The sequence below is a fragment of the Doryrhamphus excisus genome, linkage group LG4 (genome assembly GCF_037039965.1).
Source record: "Doryrhamphus excisus strain RoL-2023G ecotype Guam linkage group LG4, RoL_Dexc_Guam_v1.1, whole genome shotgun sequence".
Classification (NCBI taxonomy): domain Eukaryota; kingdom Metazoa; phylum Chordata; class Actinopteri; order Syngnathiformes; family Syngnathidae; genus Doryrhamphus; species Doryrhamphus excisus.
The window spans coordinates 3,837,517-3,856,704 of NC_136360.1; the positions used below are offsets into that span (position 1 = coordinate 3,837,517).

General features: G+C 39.4%; 1 protein-coding gene across 3 annotated transcripts in view; it reads left to right on the forward strand.

Moving 5' to 3' along the window:
* Positions 1-345: 345 nt before the first annotated feature.
* Positions 346-19,188, forward strand: part of LOC131129359 (contactin-associated protein-like 4) — a 61,176-nt gene continuing 42,333 nt past the window's right edge. For 2 of the 3 annotated variants that reach the window (XM_058072831.2, XM_078790005.1), the window contains exons 1-3: positions 346-553; positions 8,091-8,204; positions 18,640-18,833. In XM_058072831.2, the coding sequence (XP_057928814.2) occupies positions 442-553; positions 8,091-8,204; positions 18,640-18,833 (420 nt within the window). In that variant the 5' untranslated portion in view covers positions 346-441. The remainder of the gene's footprint in view (positions 554-8,090; positions 8,205-18,639; positions 18,834-19,188) is intronic. The other variant, XM_058072832.2, reaches the window with a different exon arrangement.

Genomic DNA, 19,188 nt, shown 5'->3' on the forward strand with positions numbered 1-19,188 from the left:
GGTAATTTATTTAGTCTTATATGATTTAAAATTTTGAAGTGAAGTGAATTTGAAGTGTTGAGCAATTGTGTTTGATTTCTATTATATTCTATAATATTCAGCCTTCAACAGCATTGAACATAAACTAGTGCGTGCGTCCTCAGTATCCTAGGTATCTCATGCACAATGAATAAGATATCTGAACTGCATAGATGACTAACCCCGTGGTAACAGTAATCCGAACTTGTCATTGCACCGACGGTAGTCTGGTGGAATCCCTCCTCCACCTTGATTTTCTTGCTCTTTATCCTCCCTCCATCACTTGATGGAGTGCAGAGAGTGAGAGCATCCCCTCTTTCCCCGCCTGTACCGACGCACTGGCAGTGGCAGCAGCCGAGCGTAGCTGGTGGAGACAATAGAAGCGAACAGCAGAGGAGGTGAATAGACTGTCTCCTCTCAGTTATGACTTTCTATTCCACTATGCTAGGTGGCTTCAACATGCCTCTGAGGAATACAAGACTGTCTGGGATTGTTCTGCTGATCTCCTCGCTGCTTCTCAGCTCCTGTGGGACAGGTGAGTAGCTCTTATGAGTTTCTACCTGAACTGCAGGGTGGCTTTGTAGAAAGGATTGATATACTGCTTGCATGTATTCAGGTATTGTCTACTTTTGGGAATGTTCCAAGTCCTTTATTTTTCATGGGTTAAAAAGTGACATTCTAATACTAATGTAAACTTTCCATGTTTCCATCTCTCACTGTGGGATGTAAATACAGTGATACAACAAAAAATACCTTAAGTCTGTGATTAAAAATGAATTAATTAATATGCATTCAAAATAATTGTTGCGGAATTTCAAAAGGAAGTCGGAGTGTTGATAAAAATGTGATGCAGCGGTTATCTAGTACACTTGTTTTGTTGAATTTGATTTAGTAGTTGGTGGTTTCTATCTGTGGCGATACGGGCGAGCTGCTCAGCAGAAGGGTCTTCAGCGTTTCAACTTTAGTTGCATCTTTTAAAAGGTTTAAGGGAGTAAACATAAAGGAAGTACTCGGTAAAGGTATGACATTACAGTCTTCTGAAACATCAGATGATTGACACCATTGTGAGCTTGATAAATGATAACTTAGAGGGAGTGATGGAATGCTGGCAGATGAAAGAATGCATTAATTCCTCTTGATTGTTTGGAGAGGCAACAAAAAAAGAACCACTTATCCTCACGAGGGTCATAGGGGGTGCTGGAGTCTATCCCAGCTGTGGGTGTACACCCAGAGGTGGTTGCCAGCCAATCACAGGGCACATATAGACAAACAACCATTCACACTCACATTCATACCTATGGACAATTTGGAGTCGCCAATTAACCTAGCATGTTTTTGGAATGTGGGAGGAAACCGGAGTACCCGGAAAAAAAACATGCATGCACGGGGAGAACATGCAAACTCCACACAGAGATGGCTGAGGGTGGAATTGAACTTGTGTCCTAGCCTGCTAACCACTTGTCATATGGCCTGATATCAAACTATATGTTGATAAACTAGAAAGAGTTTCTGTTCATGAAGAAGTCATTGATTTGGCACTCAAAACAACACAACACTTGACAACACGTCTCACTTGTTGCTGTCAAGATAAAAGTCCCAGCTTTGTTTCCAATGCCTGTTAACGATGATACAGTGTGCAAACAGTACACATAGGGAGAATGTAAATCCCCCACAATGTGAGTGATATGCAAGTATGTGACATTCACACTTGACTCAATGACTCAAACTATCAATTATCATCACCTACCACTGTTGTGACATTTAGATCTGTTCTTATATTAAGGGGAACACTGTCTGCAATATACAGTTTAATCCAACAAACTCAGTCAACCCCAAGAGGACTTGAGTCAGACCTGAGTCACAATTTTGATGAGTTTGGAGCTGACTTGACAATGTCATCAATGACTTGAAAATACTTTACATTTTCAGTGAGTGCGTTGAGTAAAATGTGTCCATTTTTGGTTAGTGAATAAAATGTCCCTTAATGAAATGTAAAAAATCCTTACATTTATTGATGGGCAATTGTGCCCAATTATTAAGAAATGGATGTAGCCTGGATAACTTTACATACTTTAAATACATGTTGCTATAACATTGTCAACAAACTGTAATGTCAAAGCTTGTGATTAGGGAAAATGTAGTCACCAATGCAAATCCAATTGCACTATTATTCTAAGATATTTTTTTATGACACTCTTATTTTCCTTAAACAATATGTGACAAACAGTTTTCTTATTTTGACATCTGGAAGTGTGTTCGTGTTGTGTTGAGAATGTGTCTTGACAGCTAAGACGAGTTGGGTGCACGTTTATTTTGGGTTTGAAGTTACCTTTTTCGGGCTGTCTGCTGGGGAAATACTTCCCCACATGACCGTTCCTTCTCCTCACAATGACATCATTCAATTCACATAATGTCAATTTCAGTAATTCCATTTTTATTAATTGCGGAAATCATAGGCATTAATCGTAGTAATAATATTGCGGAAGTGCACTGGGGAGGTGTTGACGTCTGCTATGTTCCAATCCACTTTATTTATATAGCACATTTTATAAACAGAGTTTCCAAAGTGCTGCACAGACTAATAAAATTAAAAAGTAATAATCCAAAACTAAAAGATCATTTAAGAAATAAAATAGTAAAATAGATATTAAAATATTAAAAACAAGAAACAAAAGTATATATATATAAGTATATATAATAAAAGTATAAAAAATAAAACCAATTACAATAAAAACAAAGAACTAAAAGACACAGGACCATACGACTCACTCCGAGTTAAAAGCCAGAGAATAAAAGTGGGTCTTAAGATGAGACTTAAAGCTTTCGACTCAGGATCGAAAGGATCCTGAGCTTTTTGACTCAGGATGCCACGAACAGTAAGATACAGTAAGTTTACAGTAAGTAAGTGCAACAGTAAGTTTGGATGCTTACGTGTTGTTGTTGTGGGAACCACAAATTATTGTTATGAATGTAAAATGAACTGAACAGTTTCAGCCTTGATGCGGCGCCGGGTTGACTGGATTAGTATGAATCGCAGCCAATGACGGAGCCAGTCCCGTCACATTTACATACCTCTGAAAAGACAACGGGCTTCTCATTAAAGGGAAACTTTTTGAGAATTTTGCCCGTCATTCAAAACTCATTTATGAAACATGAACACATATCACTTCCACTTTTCTGTACGTTCTAGCAGGAGAAAACAAGTTCATATAGGCTATCCAACAATGACGTCATGGGAGGAAGTCCTAAAAAAACACCAAGAGTGTTTCTGTAATGTTATAAATCATCAAAATATGGCAAGAATGGCAAACTTTTCAAAGATATTCTAATTTATTGAGATGCTGAAATTGACCACCTGTCTATGTTAAACCGCTGGTCAAGTCTCAGTGTTTTTTATAATGGCTAAAAAGTGACAAAAAGAAAATCTATTCATACAGTATACAAATTATCTTGTAATTTGCGTCTACAAAATGGCACTATCCACATTTCAGTGCGCCCTTCGTGGCTCTGCAATTCTTCTCTCTTGGTCTGGCTCCTTAGAGCTTTTTATTAGCAGGCTATCATCACCGCCCCCATAGCCCAATCCCTGAATAAGAGCTCAGAACCATACACAATACTCCCACTGTTCCAATTGTTTATGAAAACAGAAGATTTAAAATAAATACATGCACAAATTCAAGGAAAACAATATGAACAAATTGGTGTAGGTTGAAAAATCACCCATATTTCGTATGTCTTTGACAGTCACAAGTAAATGTGCGCTTTGACAGGGGTGATTATTTGGATTATACAGCAGCTTCACACGTTTCTTGAGCATGGTTTGAAATATTGCCGTACATGTCACTAAATCCTTATACTGACTGCTGAATGAAGCTTAAAAAATATCTACTGGGGTGTTTCATCAGTGGCGGAACAAAAAAAAAAAGCGGATTATTTAACTGGTGGAGGTTGAAGAGTCTACTTAAAGCAGTAGTTATTCTCCTAATGGGGTGGAAATTCGTTTTCAATCTAGTGCTGGACAGAAAATATGTTCTGCTGCATGAGGATTTAAGTTTGGGTCCTGCTTCACATGCAAACACCACTATCCCATCAGAATGTATAAGTTTCAAAGAGCTGCTGTACGGCCCAGTGAGACCATAAACATCTGAATAAAATCAATTTGGTGTGAATGTCTAAGAGATTTTCCCCCACACCCCCCTGTCCTATCCTTTATACTTTAATGAGATTCAGGATAAGGAAAGAGCAAAGTAGCGGATAAATTGCCTTCACCTATTTGGTGTCATTCTGACAATGTGTTTTGTAGAGCTGGACTCTGAAGGAAGTTGTGATTAAGTCAAGGTTATGTACAGGTCCCATCAGGCGCTGGTGCAAGTCTGGTGCCGCCTGTTGTGGATCCTGATCTATTAATCCACAGAAAGTAGTTAAGCAATAAAAGTGACAAAGATCTGCAGTCAGCCCATCTGCACTTTGTGAACTATGGGATTTTATATTTTGCCAAGGCCAGCTCTCTTTAAATGGGAGCCTCCTGAAAACCAAAGCCATTCATCAACAGGCCCTGTCATTAGAGTATATAAGATGACTTGTTATTGGTCCAACAATCAGCCATTTTCTGCTGATGTCATCATTCACTCCCAGACTTTAAAGTTGGAGGAAATTTGGATCCACACTCGTTCAATTTATAATAGACCTAAAGGCATTTTTAGACTTTTTATTTAACCATTTGTGGAGTGTTTTCATTTGTTACAGTCCTGTTGATTAATTATCAGGCCACTTCCTGGTTATTCGAGGTTCTGGTGTTTCCAATATGCTTTAGTGGCTGGTAAAAAAAAACTTTGGTTTATATGCTCCTTGTGATTGGCTGGCGCACAGTAGAGTATGTACCGTACCTTATGATCAAAGTCAGCTGGGATAGACTCCAGCATACAGAATCAGAATCAAAAAAAGGTTTATTGCCAGGTATGATCAAACACATACTAGGAATTTGTTTTGGTGAAGTAGGTGCAGACACATCTATTAAAAAAGAATGAAAATACAAAATATACAGAATAAACTGTATAAATATATGTACACAGTCTGTTTTTTGTTTGTTATTCCGGAAGTGAGAAATATAAAAAAATGAACGCACATTAGAGAGAAATATCCCGGGTAGCGACGTGCGTAATCCGGCCCGTTTTCCTCTCCTCCGGTGTTTCACTGCGTATGCAAGGGTGAGCGCACCTTTGACCAATATATGCAAAATTTCCGCTGTTGGAAGCAGAAATTTAGGAAATAAATCCTCTGGTGTTGCTCCCCTGATGTTCATGAGCTCCAAGTACCAGCACAAAAAACAGTTTTAACATGAAACAAAACAAAGCAAGGCGCACCAACACACCGAGGCAGCCATCTGCGGCGCCATCTTGAGTGGAATCCCGTGACAATAGTGAGGACAAGCGGTATAGAAAATGAAGGGATGGACTCCTTTGTTTGCTATATGTTTTGGGTCAATCTCATGCTTGAAGACCCATTACCATTGTCCACATTCTGGTTGAGGCCAAGAGGTTCCCATCCAAAGTTCTATGGTGCGTGCCCGTATTCATCAACGCCTCAAGCAGTAAAGTCCTCCTGTAGCCCCCCAAAAGAATGTTTCCATGTCAATTTTCATATTCAGAATTTCTCTACCTCCAAAAAATTGTTGATTCAAATGTATGCCACAGAGCCCGATTTTGATCTCATCGGCTTGCATCACATTGTCTCAGGTTAGATTCTGTATCCATGTGTTCAACTTCAGCATATGTACAGCACATATGCCTGCTACCAATATTTTTCTTGGCGACTGTGTTCCATGCTGCCTTCACGTCACGTCATTACCAAGCTCCTCTCCTGTTGTTAAATATTTGAGTTAATCCATCACCTTTTTCGGAATCATCCTTCACAATATGAGATCTTGCATGGATCAGTCTTGTATTTCTTGAATTTTTGAACAATTGACAGCAACTAACTCGTTCTCTCCTTTTCCCTTTTTGACGAGACATGACTAATTTGTATGCTTCATGGGCACTTCTTGTACACTCAACTTTCAAACTTATTTAGGCAGTGGCGTGCAGACTTTGCAGGAGGCAATGATGAAAATGACTAATGCTAAATATTAATGTGTATTAATGTGAACTGTATGATTCCTGCTGTTTTTAATATTTTATTACGTAAAATTCCTAAATTTGTACATTTCCTGATCAAATACTGGGCATGAACCTCAAATGAGGCTGCGGTGAGCGTCTCTTCTCGGCTTAGCCCTCAAGCATGGCCGACCATCTGACAACACTCAGTTAGTGGATCATGGCGCCTGCCAGTGTTTGCCAGATTGTTTCCAATAATATATTTAGAAACTTTTATTGTAGTGTAGTGTATAGTGTGACATTATTATTCTTACTAATCGGACAATAAAATACATAGAAATATCATACGCAGAGGCAGTTGCAGTACTCTACATCTTGAGAGGTGGAGTGTGAATTGAAAGGTGCTTGTCACTGCTGTCCTTCTAAAGAGAGAAAAAACAGCTGTTTAGCAGCAAGTCAAATGCAAGATATTTGTATGTTCTACTGGCTGCCCGGCAGTTGAGTGGTTAGTGTGCAGGCCACACAGCTAGGAGACTCGAGTTCGATTCCAGTTCGGCCATCTCTGTGTGGAGTTTGCATGTTCTCCCCGTGCATGCGTGGGTTTTCTCCGGGTACTCTGGCTTCCTCCCACATTCCAAAAACATGCTAGGTTAATTGGCGACTCCAAATTGTCCATAGGTATGAATGTGAGTGTGAATGGTTGTTTGTCTATATGTGCCCTGTGATTGGCTGGCGACCAGTCCAGGGTGTACCCCGCCTCTCGCCCGAAGACAGCTGGGATAGGCTCCAGCACACCCACGACCCTTGGAACATGGAAGATGATCAGACTTTTACGAGGAAAAGCTTTTCCTGGAGATGAATAGGACGTATATACATACTGTATGTTTTCAGTTAGTAACCAGAGGACCACCTACTATGTATATGTATTAAACTTAAATGTGACAATGACAAAACAACAGAATACAAAGAGCAACCTTAAAATGCCTAACTTCCAATTGAATGTTTGTACCGTTTGTGGTCTGACTGCATTTCATTCAGTATACTGACCTCCAACTATTCACACCATGCATTGAATAGCCATTTAAGGGCCACTTAAAGGATTCCCAATTTAAAGCGAAATAAGGCAAGATGAAGCACTAAAAATAAGACTAAGTCAGCTTTCTCTCCACAGAGACAGTTGCAGTAAAATACTTCCCCAGTTGGTTTCGCAGTAAAACAGAATAGTGTTGAAAAAAGGGTCAGCTTAGCAGATGGCTTTGCTGACAAATTATGAGCTACACTGACTAAGGATGGGTGTGATGTTCTAATAGTTAGATTTTATGATGATTGCACTTTTGTTCAATTTATGTTGAAAGATAACCTTTCCTGCTTTTCGGTAGAGCTCTGTGATTTCTGGCATGAGCAACACAGATACTTAAACTTCTTATAAGCTTGCCAGGCAGCTTTATACAGACGGAGTAAGCCAGACATAGATTATGCTAATGCATCCTAAATTTGCAGTGACTGATGTTTGAAGAAGTCAGTGTAGTTACATTACGAATACTTTGTCGGCCATTTATAAACTAGTATTAAAGATATGTAGTTATCAGTAACATCATTTTTAACTATATATACATGTATCTGTGTTGAACCGTTCTTAGCAATATTTTGTCATTATGTCATAGCGTTAAAAAAGGCACAAAAATATCATTTTGTAAAGAAAAATCTCTAATGTGACACTAATATATTGACTTGAATCAAATTGTGGAAATTGTAGCACCCCTACAATATAGCTCTTGTACTGCAGAAAAGTATTCAACCAGAAGGGAATCAGCTTTCCAAGAAGGTAAAAGGTAAACTATTCAATTAGAGCGAAGATGTCCTTAATTTTTTTCCTTAATTCAGGCCTTTTTAGCGATAACAGATTCACTGATCTAAATGTCCAGTTAAATCGTACATAACACTTTTCCAACTTTTTTTTTTTCCTTTCTGATTTTTCAGCAGACATTTGTGACAGCCCGCTGGTGTCTAATCTGCCCCATTCGTCATTCAGAAGCTCTTCACAGCTATCTGGTAGCCATGGGCCAGTCTACGCTAAAGTCAACAGGAGAGAAGGTGAGCCAACCAATAAGCGGATGCAACAACAATTTGTTTCACTAAATATCCATACTGTAAAGTCACACAAAACAGTAATGCATTTACCGGGAATATTTTCCATTTAATAATAAAACCTCAAGACAACATCAAGATATTTGGCAGTGATGCTGACTGGGATTAGAATCGTGCTTTAAAAGGGCTGAGTGTTGTTTTTTTTGTTTTTTTTACCTTGATGTCAGAATTGAAGTTCTCTAACATCAGCAGTAAAATCTGTTAACAGGACTCTAAGGAAGTGACTGGAAGGTGGAAAAAGGTGAAGAAACTAATTAATAGTTGGTGATTTCTACTTTACTGAGCAAGAGGCACTTTGTCACTTTAGTTTAACAACCAATTGACTTCGTGTTGTTAAATATGTCATTTTGGAGGAAGAATGGAATTGGTTGACTGCACACAACAATGGCCAGAATTGGTGTTTTTTTCATCAACTTGAGTGTTTTAATTTCGTACATGATCTTCAAGATAGTCCTATAAATTACATGTCTGTTCTAAATAAAAACAATGTACGCTCTGTGGTTGTAAATTGAGTATTTTCATAGTTCGAGAATAGAGCTTTTTATGACTATTCTAGCTCTGTAGATACTACAGTCACCTTTACACAGATATTATTGTTTTTTCACAACAAATTGCTCAACTGTAACATGCAGGTTTTTGGATCACTGCAGGGACATAAGACATGGCCACCACTTTACACATAGGATGCTACCAAGCTAACTAGGTAACCTAAAATGTATTTATTCTGACCTTAAAAAAGGGTTTCAAACATTAATTTTCTATACCGCTAATCCTCACTAGGGTCGTGGATATGCTGGAGTTTAAGAAAGACAAATTAAAATGTAAAATGTACCACTTCCACACACAACGGGAGGTGAACTTTTTTCATTTTATCATGCCGGACGTGCCATGTAGTCTAATCTAATGTCCTATCTCATTAATGTAACATCATTGATGCCTAGTGACCCAAATACTGCATATAACTTGTCTTTCACAACCAGTCCAGTGTGTACCCCGTCCCCGCCTCTTGCCCAAAGTCAGCTGGGATGGGCTCCAGCACACCCCCATGACTCTAATAAAGATTAGACGGCATAGAAATGCATGGTTGGAACCTGTCTTTCAATATTCTGGGACTAATAATCGCAGTCACTCACTCACTCACTCACTCACTCACTTTCTACCGCGGGTTGCGGGGAGTGCTGGAGCCTATCCCAGCTGTCTTTGGGTGAGAGGCGGGGTACACCCTGGACTGGTTGCCAGCCAATAACACAGAGATGGCTGAGGGTGGAATTGAACTCCAGTCTCCCAGCTGTGAGGCCTGCGCGCTAACCACTTGTACGCCGTGCATCCCAATATCCACAGTTATTTGGGATGAATACATTTGCGACTATAGCAGTGATTATCTGAGGGTAATTTTAGTCAGTGGGTGCGTTTTTCTGATTGCAGCCCAACACAGATCATTGGAGTATCGAACTGATTGCAAATGATCTAAAATGTTGTTTGAGATGGAGCACCATGGTTAACTCTCCTCACTACTCTCTGGCTGGGATCTCCAAATGGTTTTAGCTGATAGTATCAATAAAAAGTTTTGCTCTGTGTCATTTGAAGCACAATGCACTTGCTCGGCTACTGACACTGACTGTCAAAAAGACGCTTCAGGCCAGTGAACCGAGGTGAAAAGACTGAGAATTGAACCGCTGAAAAAGCAACCTCCTTTGACTGTCCTGTTCCTTTGCTCTATGATATGGGCTACAGTAGAGCAAGGCTTTTCTCTCCAGGACACAGAGAACAACACTTCAAAGGCGAGTGCAAGCTGTATTCCCATAGTCTGTGATACCTGTGTAGTGACAGGTACTGAGACAAAATGGCATTTGTATGCATGTAGGAATGAGATAAATTCATGAATGAAGGCTGGAAGGGTGCTGTCCTTGGCAAAGGACGCTTCTGAATTGTTTTGGAGGAGAACGTAACACATATTTGGCAGGTAAGGTTTTAGTCGAGTCAAGTTCATTTATACAGCCCTTAATCACAAAAGAGTCTCAAAGGGCTTTACAAGCTGGAAACAATCGATTATGTCCCCTGATCTGAACCCCCATCCGGACAAGCAAAAACTCAAAACCCCATTTGGGGAAAAAGAGAGTAGGAACTAAATGCTTAAGTGTAAAAATAAGTCTTGAGTTTGGACATTTCTACTGAGGTAGCAGCTCTAATATCAGGTAGGGCATTCCATCGTGTTGGAATCCGAATAGAAAAAGCTCTAGAACATCTCAAATGAAGTGGGAGCCATTGCAAGTTGGTTAGTACTGGAGAAATACGGTCCAACTTACGTTTCCATGTGAGGAGTCGTGCTGCAGCATTTTGTACTAACTGCAAGCTTTTACAACTAGACATTGAATGGCCAGAAAGCAGCACATAACAGTAATCAAGAGAGACGTGACAAATGCATGGACTGGGAGTCTCTGCATCAGTCGTGGATAGAATAGGCCGTATCTTAGTGATGTTGTCGAGATGAAAAAAATGCAGTTTTGTTAACATTCTTGATGCTTTTGAAGGGATAGAGTCGAATCGAGATCGATTTTGATTAATGATGCTTTTATCAAAACTCAAAATGGTATCCTAAACAGGCAACTCTGTTTAGCAGGGTCAATAATCAACATCTGGGCTGCACGGTAGTCGAGTGGTTAGCACACAGACCTCACAGCTAGGAGACTCCAAATTGTCCATAGGTATGAATGTGAGTGTGAATGGTTGTTTGTCTTATGCGCCCTGTGATTGGCTGGCGACCAGTCCAGGGTGTACCCCGCCTCTCGCTCTGGGATAGGACAGCTGGGATAGGCTCCAGCACCCTCGTGAGGGTAAGCGGTAGAAAATGAATGAATGAATAATCAACATCTCAGTTTTGTCATGGTTCAAAGGTTACTGGGCATCTATTGTTTGATGTTAATGATACACACCTCAACATTAGAGCAGTCCCATGGGTCACTTAGTGTCATCGGCATAACAGTGAAAGCTAATCTGTTTGCGAATGATGTCACTGAGCGGTGACATGTAAATATCAAACAGAAGAGGGCAAAGCGTTGATCCTTGTGGAATTCCGCAAGTAACACCACAGTATTCAGGGATCACATTATGATAAATTACATGATCCCGCTCATCTAAAGCCAGACCAGTAACACCAATGTGCATTTTAAGGCGTTCCAGTAAGATATGTGATCGACGGTATTGAAGGCAGCACTGAGATCTAGTATATTACAATTTTTTCAAGGATTTTTGAAATAAATGGGAGGTTAGACTATAATTAGAAATACTCTCAGAGTCGTGGTTTGTTTTCTTGAATAGAGCTGTAGGCACAGTGCCGGACGGAAACGATAGATTCATAGTATTTAAAATTGAAGGACCTACAATTGGGAACAGCTCTTTAACGAGTTTCCCAGGAAACGGGTCAAGCAGGCATTTTTTTCCATTTTGCTGCTTTGACAAGTTTTGTAAGCCCGTCAAGGAATACTTCCTCAAAAGAATAGAAGTAATGGCAACAGTAGTCTGGGCGGCCGAGAAGTTTAACTAGTTTAACCAATAGGAGGAAGGGTGTACTGTAATTCAGTTCCTGTTCCATGAGCTTTGTGACTTTGTGAGGATGCTGGGTAAGCAAGTAAGTACTGTTAAGATGTTCCAAAAAGCAATGAGCTTCTAAAAAAAACCAAAAGGTAGGCAAATTTATGAGAACTAACAGTTTCATTTTCAACTAAAAGAAAAGCAAAGAATGGCACTGAAGATTTTTCTTGATGGGGAGTTTGTTTTTGTCTTGTCTAAACTGTCATTGATTATCTTCACTGACTGCTCAGTGGAAAAAAAAGCCATATTTTAGACTGGACATTTGTTTTTGTTTTTTAAACGCACAATACTTACAAACTCATCAACTGAGAAAGTGAAACCAATCTTTGTCTACATTTTCCTTTTTTTTCTGCACATACTCTCAATATGATTCAAGTGTATATGAGCCAAATCAGTGCCCATAAATGTCAACTCAAGCCTTTCCCAAGCCCTCAAACACCAAGAGGTCATTGAGCTTATGGTAATTACTACAATAACACAGTCACCCTAGCTATAATCACTGCATTAATGCTCCACTGGAACTCATCCAATTGCTTTTGGCTGTGACGATCATTTCAGAAGGTCAGAAAATGCTTTTATGATATTGGCAGCTGTAAGTTTTAACAAAGGCAAGCAAAATCATATTTATTGACTGGTCTTTTGACGCCTTATATAACCGTCGGTGTTGTATAACTTTAACTTTTAAAGGTCCAATATTTCACTATTTTTCCACCATTTTAAATTATATTATATTTGATGTGTGTTGCCCAAACTACAGACAGCTGTCAGACTTTAGACATTTGAAAAGTGCTTATAGTGAGCTCTACCTTTAAAGTACCTTACCTGTCATGCCTGAGATGTGTTTTTCCTGTCCATGCTTATCATCTGACAGAAGATGCGACTTCCGGCGTCATTGTCATGCACTAATGTTGAAAGATGCATGGTGGGGAAAAAGGACAAACTTTACCACTTCCACAAGGATTTGGTGAATTTGGTGTGGAATGCCAGACATGCCATGGCTGACTACATGTGGTGGCTAATCTCATGCTATGTGTCATACATTGGCCACGGTAACTACAAATAACTTCTTTCAATATTTTTTGACCATGCAGTCATAGTCCATAGACAACAATAAAACAATCAATGATCCTTTATTAATTAATTTTCCAAAAACCACAAACCACGACTGAATATAAATATAAATATAACTTCATGATATTATTACACAATTGCACATGCATTTTATTACCATATTTTACAAACGAAAGGAGAAGTGAAGTCCGATTGTTAAGGTGACAGGCAGACTTGAAATTTGACTTGGCAAATGAAGAACAAACACATTTCAAAACAAAATATGAAGTGGATTTTTGACACATATTAGTCACAGGCTGTCGTGGGCCACATCTTGCCCCAGGACCGTGAGTTGTGTCTTAGCTTCCATCCATGAGTTGGTTAACAATATGTAAAATATCAAATTGGCACGATGCGATTTTACCACCATGAATTAACAACTGCTACCAAACTCCAAAAGATGTAAGCCTGCCGAATACAAAGTCAGAAGCGAGAGGCCAAAATAACACTTTGATGTTGCAAATAAACCAGCTGCTAATTGATATCATTTTACTGTGATGGTTCATTTTCTCTCATTTGGATCAGTACAGATTAGTTGAGGGGTTGAGTTTGTCAGTTGTGCTTAGTCAAACAGATAATAAAATAGTCTGTTGTTTCCTTGATTCAGAATAACAAATCAGTGACACGGCTGTTTAGTCAAGTGTAATTTGAAATTCTATTTGTGTTCAGTCACACATTCTAATCTAATGTGAAAATCGTGTTCTTTTAATTAAATATGTAAATGACCTGCACCGTGGCACAATACCAATACATCAGCCATTAGCCTGGGATGTGTTTTGTCTTCATTCCTTAATTTTCTAAATTTCTTGTCATATCCTGGGTGAGCTTGAGCCTATCCCAACTGACTTTGCGCTAGAGGTGTACACTCTGGACTGGTCACCTGTCAGTCACAGAGCACATACCGTATAGACACTTACGAGCAGGGGACTCAAACTCAACTTAACCCGGGGTTGATGCTGCTGGTGGTAGCGTTTGGGTGAGGCTGGGACACGTCTAGTATTCCACACAAATACACTAAAAAAGGTTAAAGTACAACATCTAATGTCATGCAGGCCCGGCAGTATTTGCTATGACACAGCATAGCTGGGAGTGTTTCTGGATTCCCAGCATACCTTGCTGCGCTTGTTTTGGAAGAAGTTGCCAAAATTACGTATCAAACATTCTAAAGTCACCAATGTGTTTTTCTTTTTCCACTTTTCTGACATATACTAAATGCAGTTATAATGTTGTATTCTTGTGTTAAACGATGCCAAAGTTTCTGATAATTTGCGCATTTGAAAGAAGTTTGGGATGGTTCAAAATGCTCGGTTTCAAAAGGTGTGGTGAAACTGCCCCTTTGTGATGTCACAGAGGGCGGACTTCCTTATATGGTGGGAAAAAAAAAACAAAAGTTAGGAGGCACCTTGGGCAACTGACCAATCACAGCAGAGTAGGCATGCCCGGAGGCGGGTCATGGGTGGAATAAATTAAAACAGACCATTTTGTCAGGAAGCACAAATCAAAGGAAATACAGCTGGAATAGGTGCAGATTCTGGAAAATCTAAAAAGCTTTCTGTGCGGGTTATTGTGTGAAGCTGCTCTATAGGAGACCACAACTCAATACAAAGCGTCGAAAAATTTGCACAATAGGTCTCCTTTAAGGCAATTGCTTCTGACCATTCTTGTAGGACTCAAGTTTGCCACAATATCTATTATATTTATAGGATGTAATTAATAAAATTAGTTATTTTTTTAAATGTATTTATTTTTTGATTAGTAGTTAGTCAAATTTTTATCCTACCTCAGCATCTGTTATATTTTTTCATGTTCTTCAGGTTGCCATACTCACCTGCATTTCCTGCCCATCTTACTCAGCTGTAAAAAATAAAGGTTATAGAGTATTCTCCCTTGTGTTGTGCTGTCAGTGGTCTCCGTGTTATTGAGGCACTTATTAGCTCTGGCCTTAAGCTGGTGCCCAAATTAACACAAGGGACAAGGCTGACTCAGCTGGTGCAGAAGTAGTACTAAAGTGAGGGGCAATTATACATCCATTTTGATCTTTTTGTAATGTTGTAACCTTGTAAATGTATCTGTTGAATTTTTAGACCTTACTAAGAAAAAAGAAAAATTAGTATGTATTTCGGAGAAACTGAGCCATTGCCAGCCGCTGCTTTTTCCTTTTTAGCACTAAACATTTTAATTTGGAATTGCTTGGGTATAATATTTTGTTTAATATTTGTGTTTCATAGTAAATAGTCAGATTGGGCCATTGTGTCTAATGCTTCCATGTTGCGCTTGTGAATAAGTAATATTGAATAACATTTAATAACTGTATTTTTAGATTTTAAATGTAATTTCTACACAAATTGGGTGATTAGCATGTTGGCCACACAGTCAGGAGACTTGGGTTTGATTCTCTCTTTGCATGTTCTCCCCGTGTGTGCATGGGTTTCTTCCCACATTCCAAAAACATGCATGTTAGGTTAATTGGTGACTCCAAATTGTCCATAGGTATGAAGTGGGAATGTGCCTTGCGATTGGCTGGCAACTTTTACCCAAAGTCAGCTAGGATAGGCTCCAGCATACCCCCACAACCCTTGTAAGGATAAGCAGCAAAGACAAAGATAGCATCACAATCAAGCTACTGTGTTAGTAATGATGCATTAATAAAAAATACAACATCTCTCCATTTAATCTGCAGTGATGGCAATCGTGGTGTAAGTAATGAGCAATCAAACTAATTATTTCCTCCATTATTGGCAGTTCTTTAATTGAGCTCACTAATGTGGTTTTCATGCAACCAGGCTATCATTCTTGGTGAGGGAGGAGGGCAGGAATGATACTACCCATAAATCCACCAAAGTAAAGTAAAATTCCATCAGATCAGGGCAGGCGTTCACACAAGCACACACCCACACGCGAGGCTGCAGAGCGGTACACATCCCACTGATCACAAGTCAGAGCGAAGACAACTTCAGTGTTTGAAGGTAGCTTTCTCAAACTGGAAATGAAAAGGAAATGTTTGTTTTTCACATATGCATCTTATGCCCAGGACAAAAGTGTCTCTTCCCGTGGGTGGCAACAGTATGCCTACCAGTATTTGAAGTTGCGTGATGGTTTGATATTCATGTGTGCTAAACGTATTTTTAAATTATTCATCAATGTGTTTATTTTCAGTACAGTTTTTATCATTAAACACAACTGATAATGTTTGTGTACAAGTTGTAAAATTTGCCATCGCCGTACTTTGAGATGAGTTAGCACGCAGGCCTCACAGCTAGGAGACCGGAGTTCAATTCCACCCTCAGCCATCTCTGTGTGGAGTTTGCATGTTCTGCGTGGGTTTCCTCCGGGTACTCCGGTTTCCTCCCACATTCCAAAAACATGCTAGGTTAATTAGCGACTCCAAATTGTCCATAGGTATGAATGTGAGTGTGAATGGTTGTTTGTCTATATGTGCCCTGTGATTGGCTGGCGAGGAGTTCAGGGTGTACCCCGCCTCTCACTCAAAGACAGCTGGGATAGGCTCCAGCACCCGCAGCAACCCTTGTGAGGATAAGCGGTAGAAAATGAATGAATGAATGAAAGAACTTTCTTTGGCCCAATGGTTCATTATTTAGCAGTTGCATTTACCGTGCATTACCAATAGGGTGCTTTATTTGGGCACTCTATTCTGCAGAATGACACTCCATCCATTTTCTATACCGCTTATCCTCACTAGAGTCGCGGGCATGCTAGGGCCCATCCCAGCACAGTACTGGGCAAATGGACTAGTTTATTATGGACAAAACTGTACTATAACCAAGACAGTCTATAAAAACTGAGGCAAAACTTTTGCCAAAGACTTTTCAAAAACTTTTCAAAAAACTTTCAAAAAAATATATCATACACTAAATTTTAAAACTAGGATTGACTGATTAACAATGCGACACTTAGTTTTCCAGGTTATTAGCTACTATAGTATAGTATAGTATTTTTCCTTCTGGCTCTCTTGGTGCAAAAGAAGTGGTCTGCAATGGGGTGGGATGAGCTTGTGCATTGGTGTGTTATGGATTTTCTACTTTACCAATTACTCAATGTGCTTAACAACCAATCCGCACAGTGATAAAAAAGTCTTGCTTGAGGACACTTTGACACTGCCTCAGGAGGAATTGAACAGGAGAGTTTGATTATCCACTCCTGTGTGTTGTATGGATTCAACAGACATAAGCACAAACACAAAATAAGACTTCAAGAAAACCTATTAAGACCTGCATGCATTACACCAAAGCCATTCTCTCAAAGGAGAATTTAGCTTATGGGAATATAACCAGAAATAATCCAGTTTGATGATGGCGTTTTAGCAACTCCTCCATTGTAGTGTGGAATAAAATAACGTGAGCAATAGCCGCTGTTCTGGGCATGTACTTTCTTATCTGCAAAAAGCACACAGACTGAACCTGAGCCTGAGCCAATTGAGTGTCGTGTGTGCAGAGGATCAAGATCCATCTTATTGCTGCTTCTTTTTCTTCCCGCTATGTATTTTCTAACTAATATGCTCAATCAATTTTTTTATGAAAGTATTATTCAGTGTCTGTGTTTGTCTTACTTTCTTTTCCGACCGGTACTCTTTCCAGAGGAATTTGCCTAGGCAACGGTCTATATGTCACTTGTGTCACTGGCCTATAAGACTATTATCCTATTAAAATTTGCCAGACATCATGTGCAAACATATGAGATGCCTGAGGAGGCCTGTTTTAGTCATTTTTGCAGGTCAGTGTAGAACAGGGGTCTCAAACACGCGGCCCGCGGGCCAAATGTGGCCCGCAGGACACTAGTTTGAGGCCCCCGCCTTGATATGAAAGTTTAATGTTAGTGCGGTCCGCGCAAGTTTGATATGGATGCTGTATGGTATCATGTACCCAGAAAAAAATATTACGTTTGATTAATGTTCATGTTAAAGGTTAAATAACTGTTAGTAGTTATCCTCTCTATCCGTGTGGAAGTGGTAAGTTTTTGGCTATTTAAGTTGAAAGGAAATAACTTGAAGGCTACCGATTAGGTCGCTAGCTCTCTAGTTTAGCGAGTTAGCATGTGTCTCAAGACCCTGCAGTTGCGCAATATGTTGTAAATAAAAAGAGTATAAATGTGACTATAGTCGTGTTTTGTCATGTCTACAGGGCTCTAATAATGCTTTGTTCATTTTAATCTGAAAAAAATAATTTGTCTACCCACCAACTATATGTGGTTTCTTAAGGTTTTATTATTTGCCATTTTATTATTATTATTATTATATTTATTTATTACTGATTGATTGATTTTCTTTATTCTTGATTTGTTTATTTATTTTTCATCTTATTTTGTGTAGAAAAATAAAAAGTAAGATATTTCAGAACAGTGGAATGTTTTATCAGAGCTTTTCTTGTAGAAAATTGGAACCAAAGTGAAGTTTTTTAAATTTTTTTGTTTTTAATAAATGCGTTGTTTTTTATTTTGGAAAACCTGATGCGGCCCAGTCTCACCCAGACCCTAGCTCCAGTTGCCCCCAAGTAAATTGAGTTTGAGACCCCTGGTGTAGAAGAAGGTCTTTCGGTAAACAAACAAAAACTTCACTTCACTTTTTTCACTATAGTAATTTGACTACCCACCGACCTCTAAACGCCCCTTACTCTCTGACAGGCAGTATTTTATGAAGTGATGTGCCACTCCTCCCTCTTTACAGGAGCTGGAGGTTGGTCTCCTCTCGTATCAGACAGATACCAGTGGCTGGAGGTGGACCTGGGGGCGAGGACCCAAATCACAGCTGCTGCCACGCAGGGACGTTATGGCAGCTCAGATTGGCTGACTTCCTACCTGTTGATGTTTAGTGACACAGGACACAACTGGAGACAGCATCGTCAAGAAGACAGTTTTGGGGTAAGTGTATATCACCATAACATACGTTTTTATGCTCGGTTTGGTTTGCCACATTACAGTTCAGATTTTTAAAGCGTGATCTGGCTTATATGTGTAGAAGAAATGACAATCACCGATTCAACCAATATTGTGGAAATGAACCTTTCGAGTTGAAGAACCCCCTTTCCATCATAAGGTCTCTGAAGTCTGGATGATGATAACTTTCTTCATTTTTTTCCCAATATGTGTGCATGTAAATAGAGTGATGCATAATGCCACGTGCAAAATTGACGTCGTTCCTTATATATCCAACTAGAGTTTGGCTTCTGCATTGTTCAAGAACTACAAAGAGTGCTTAGAACTGGATAGGAGGATG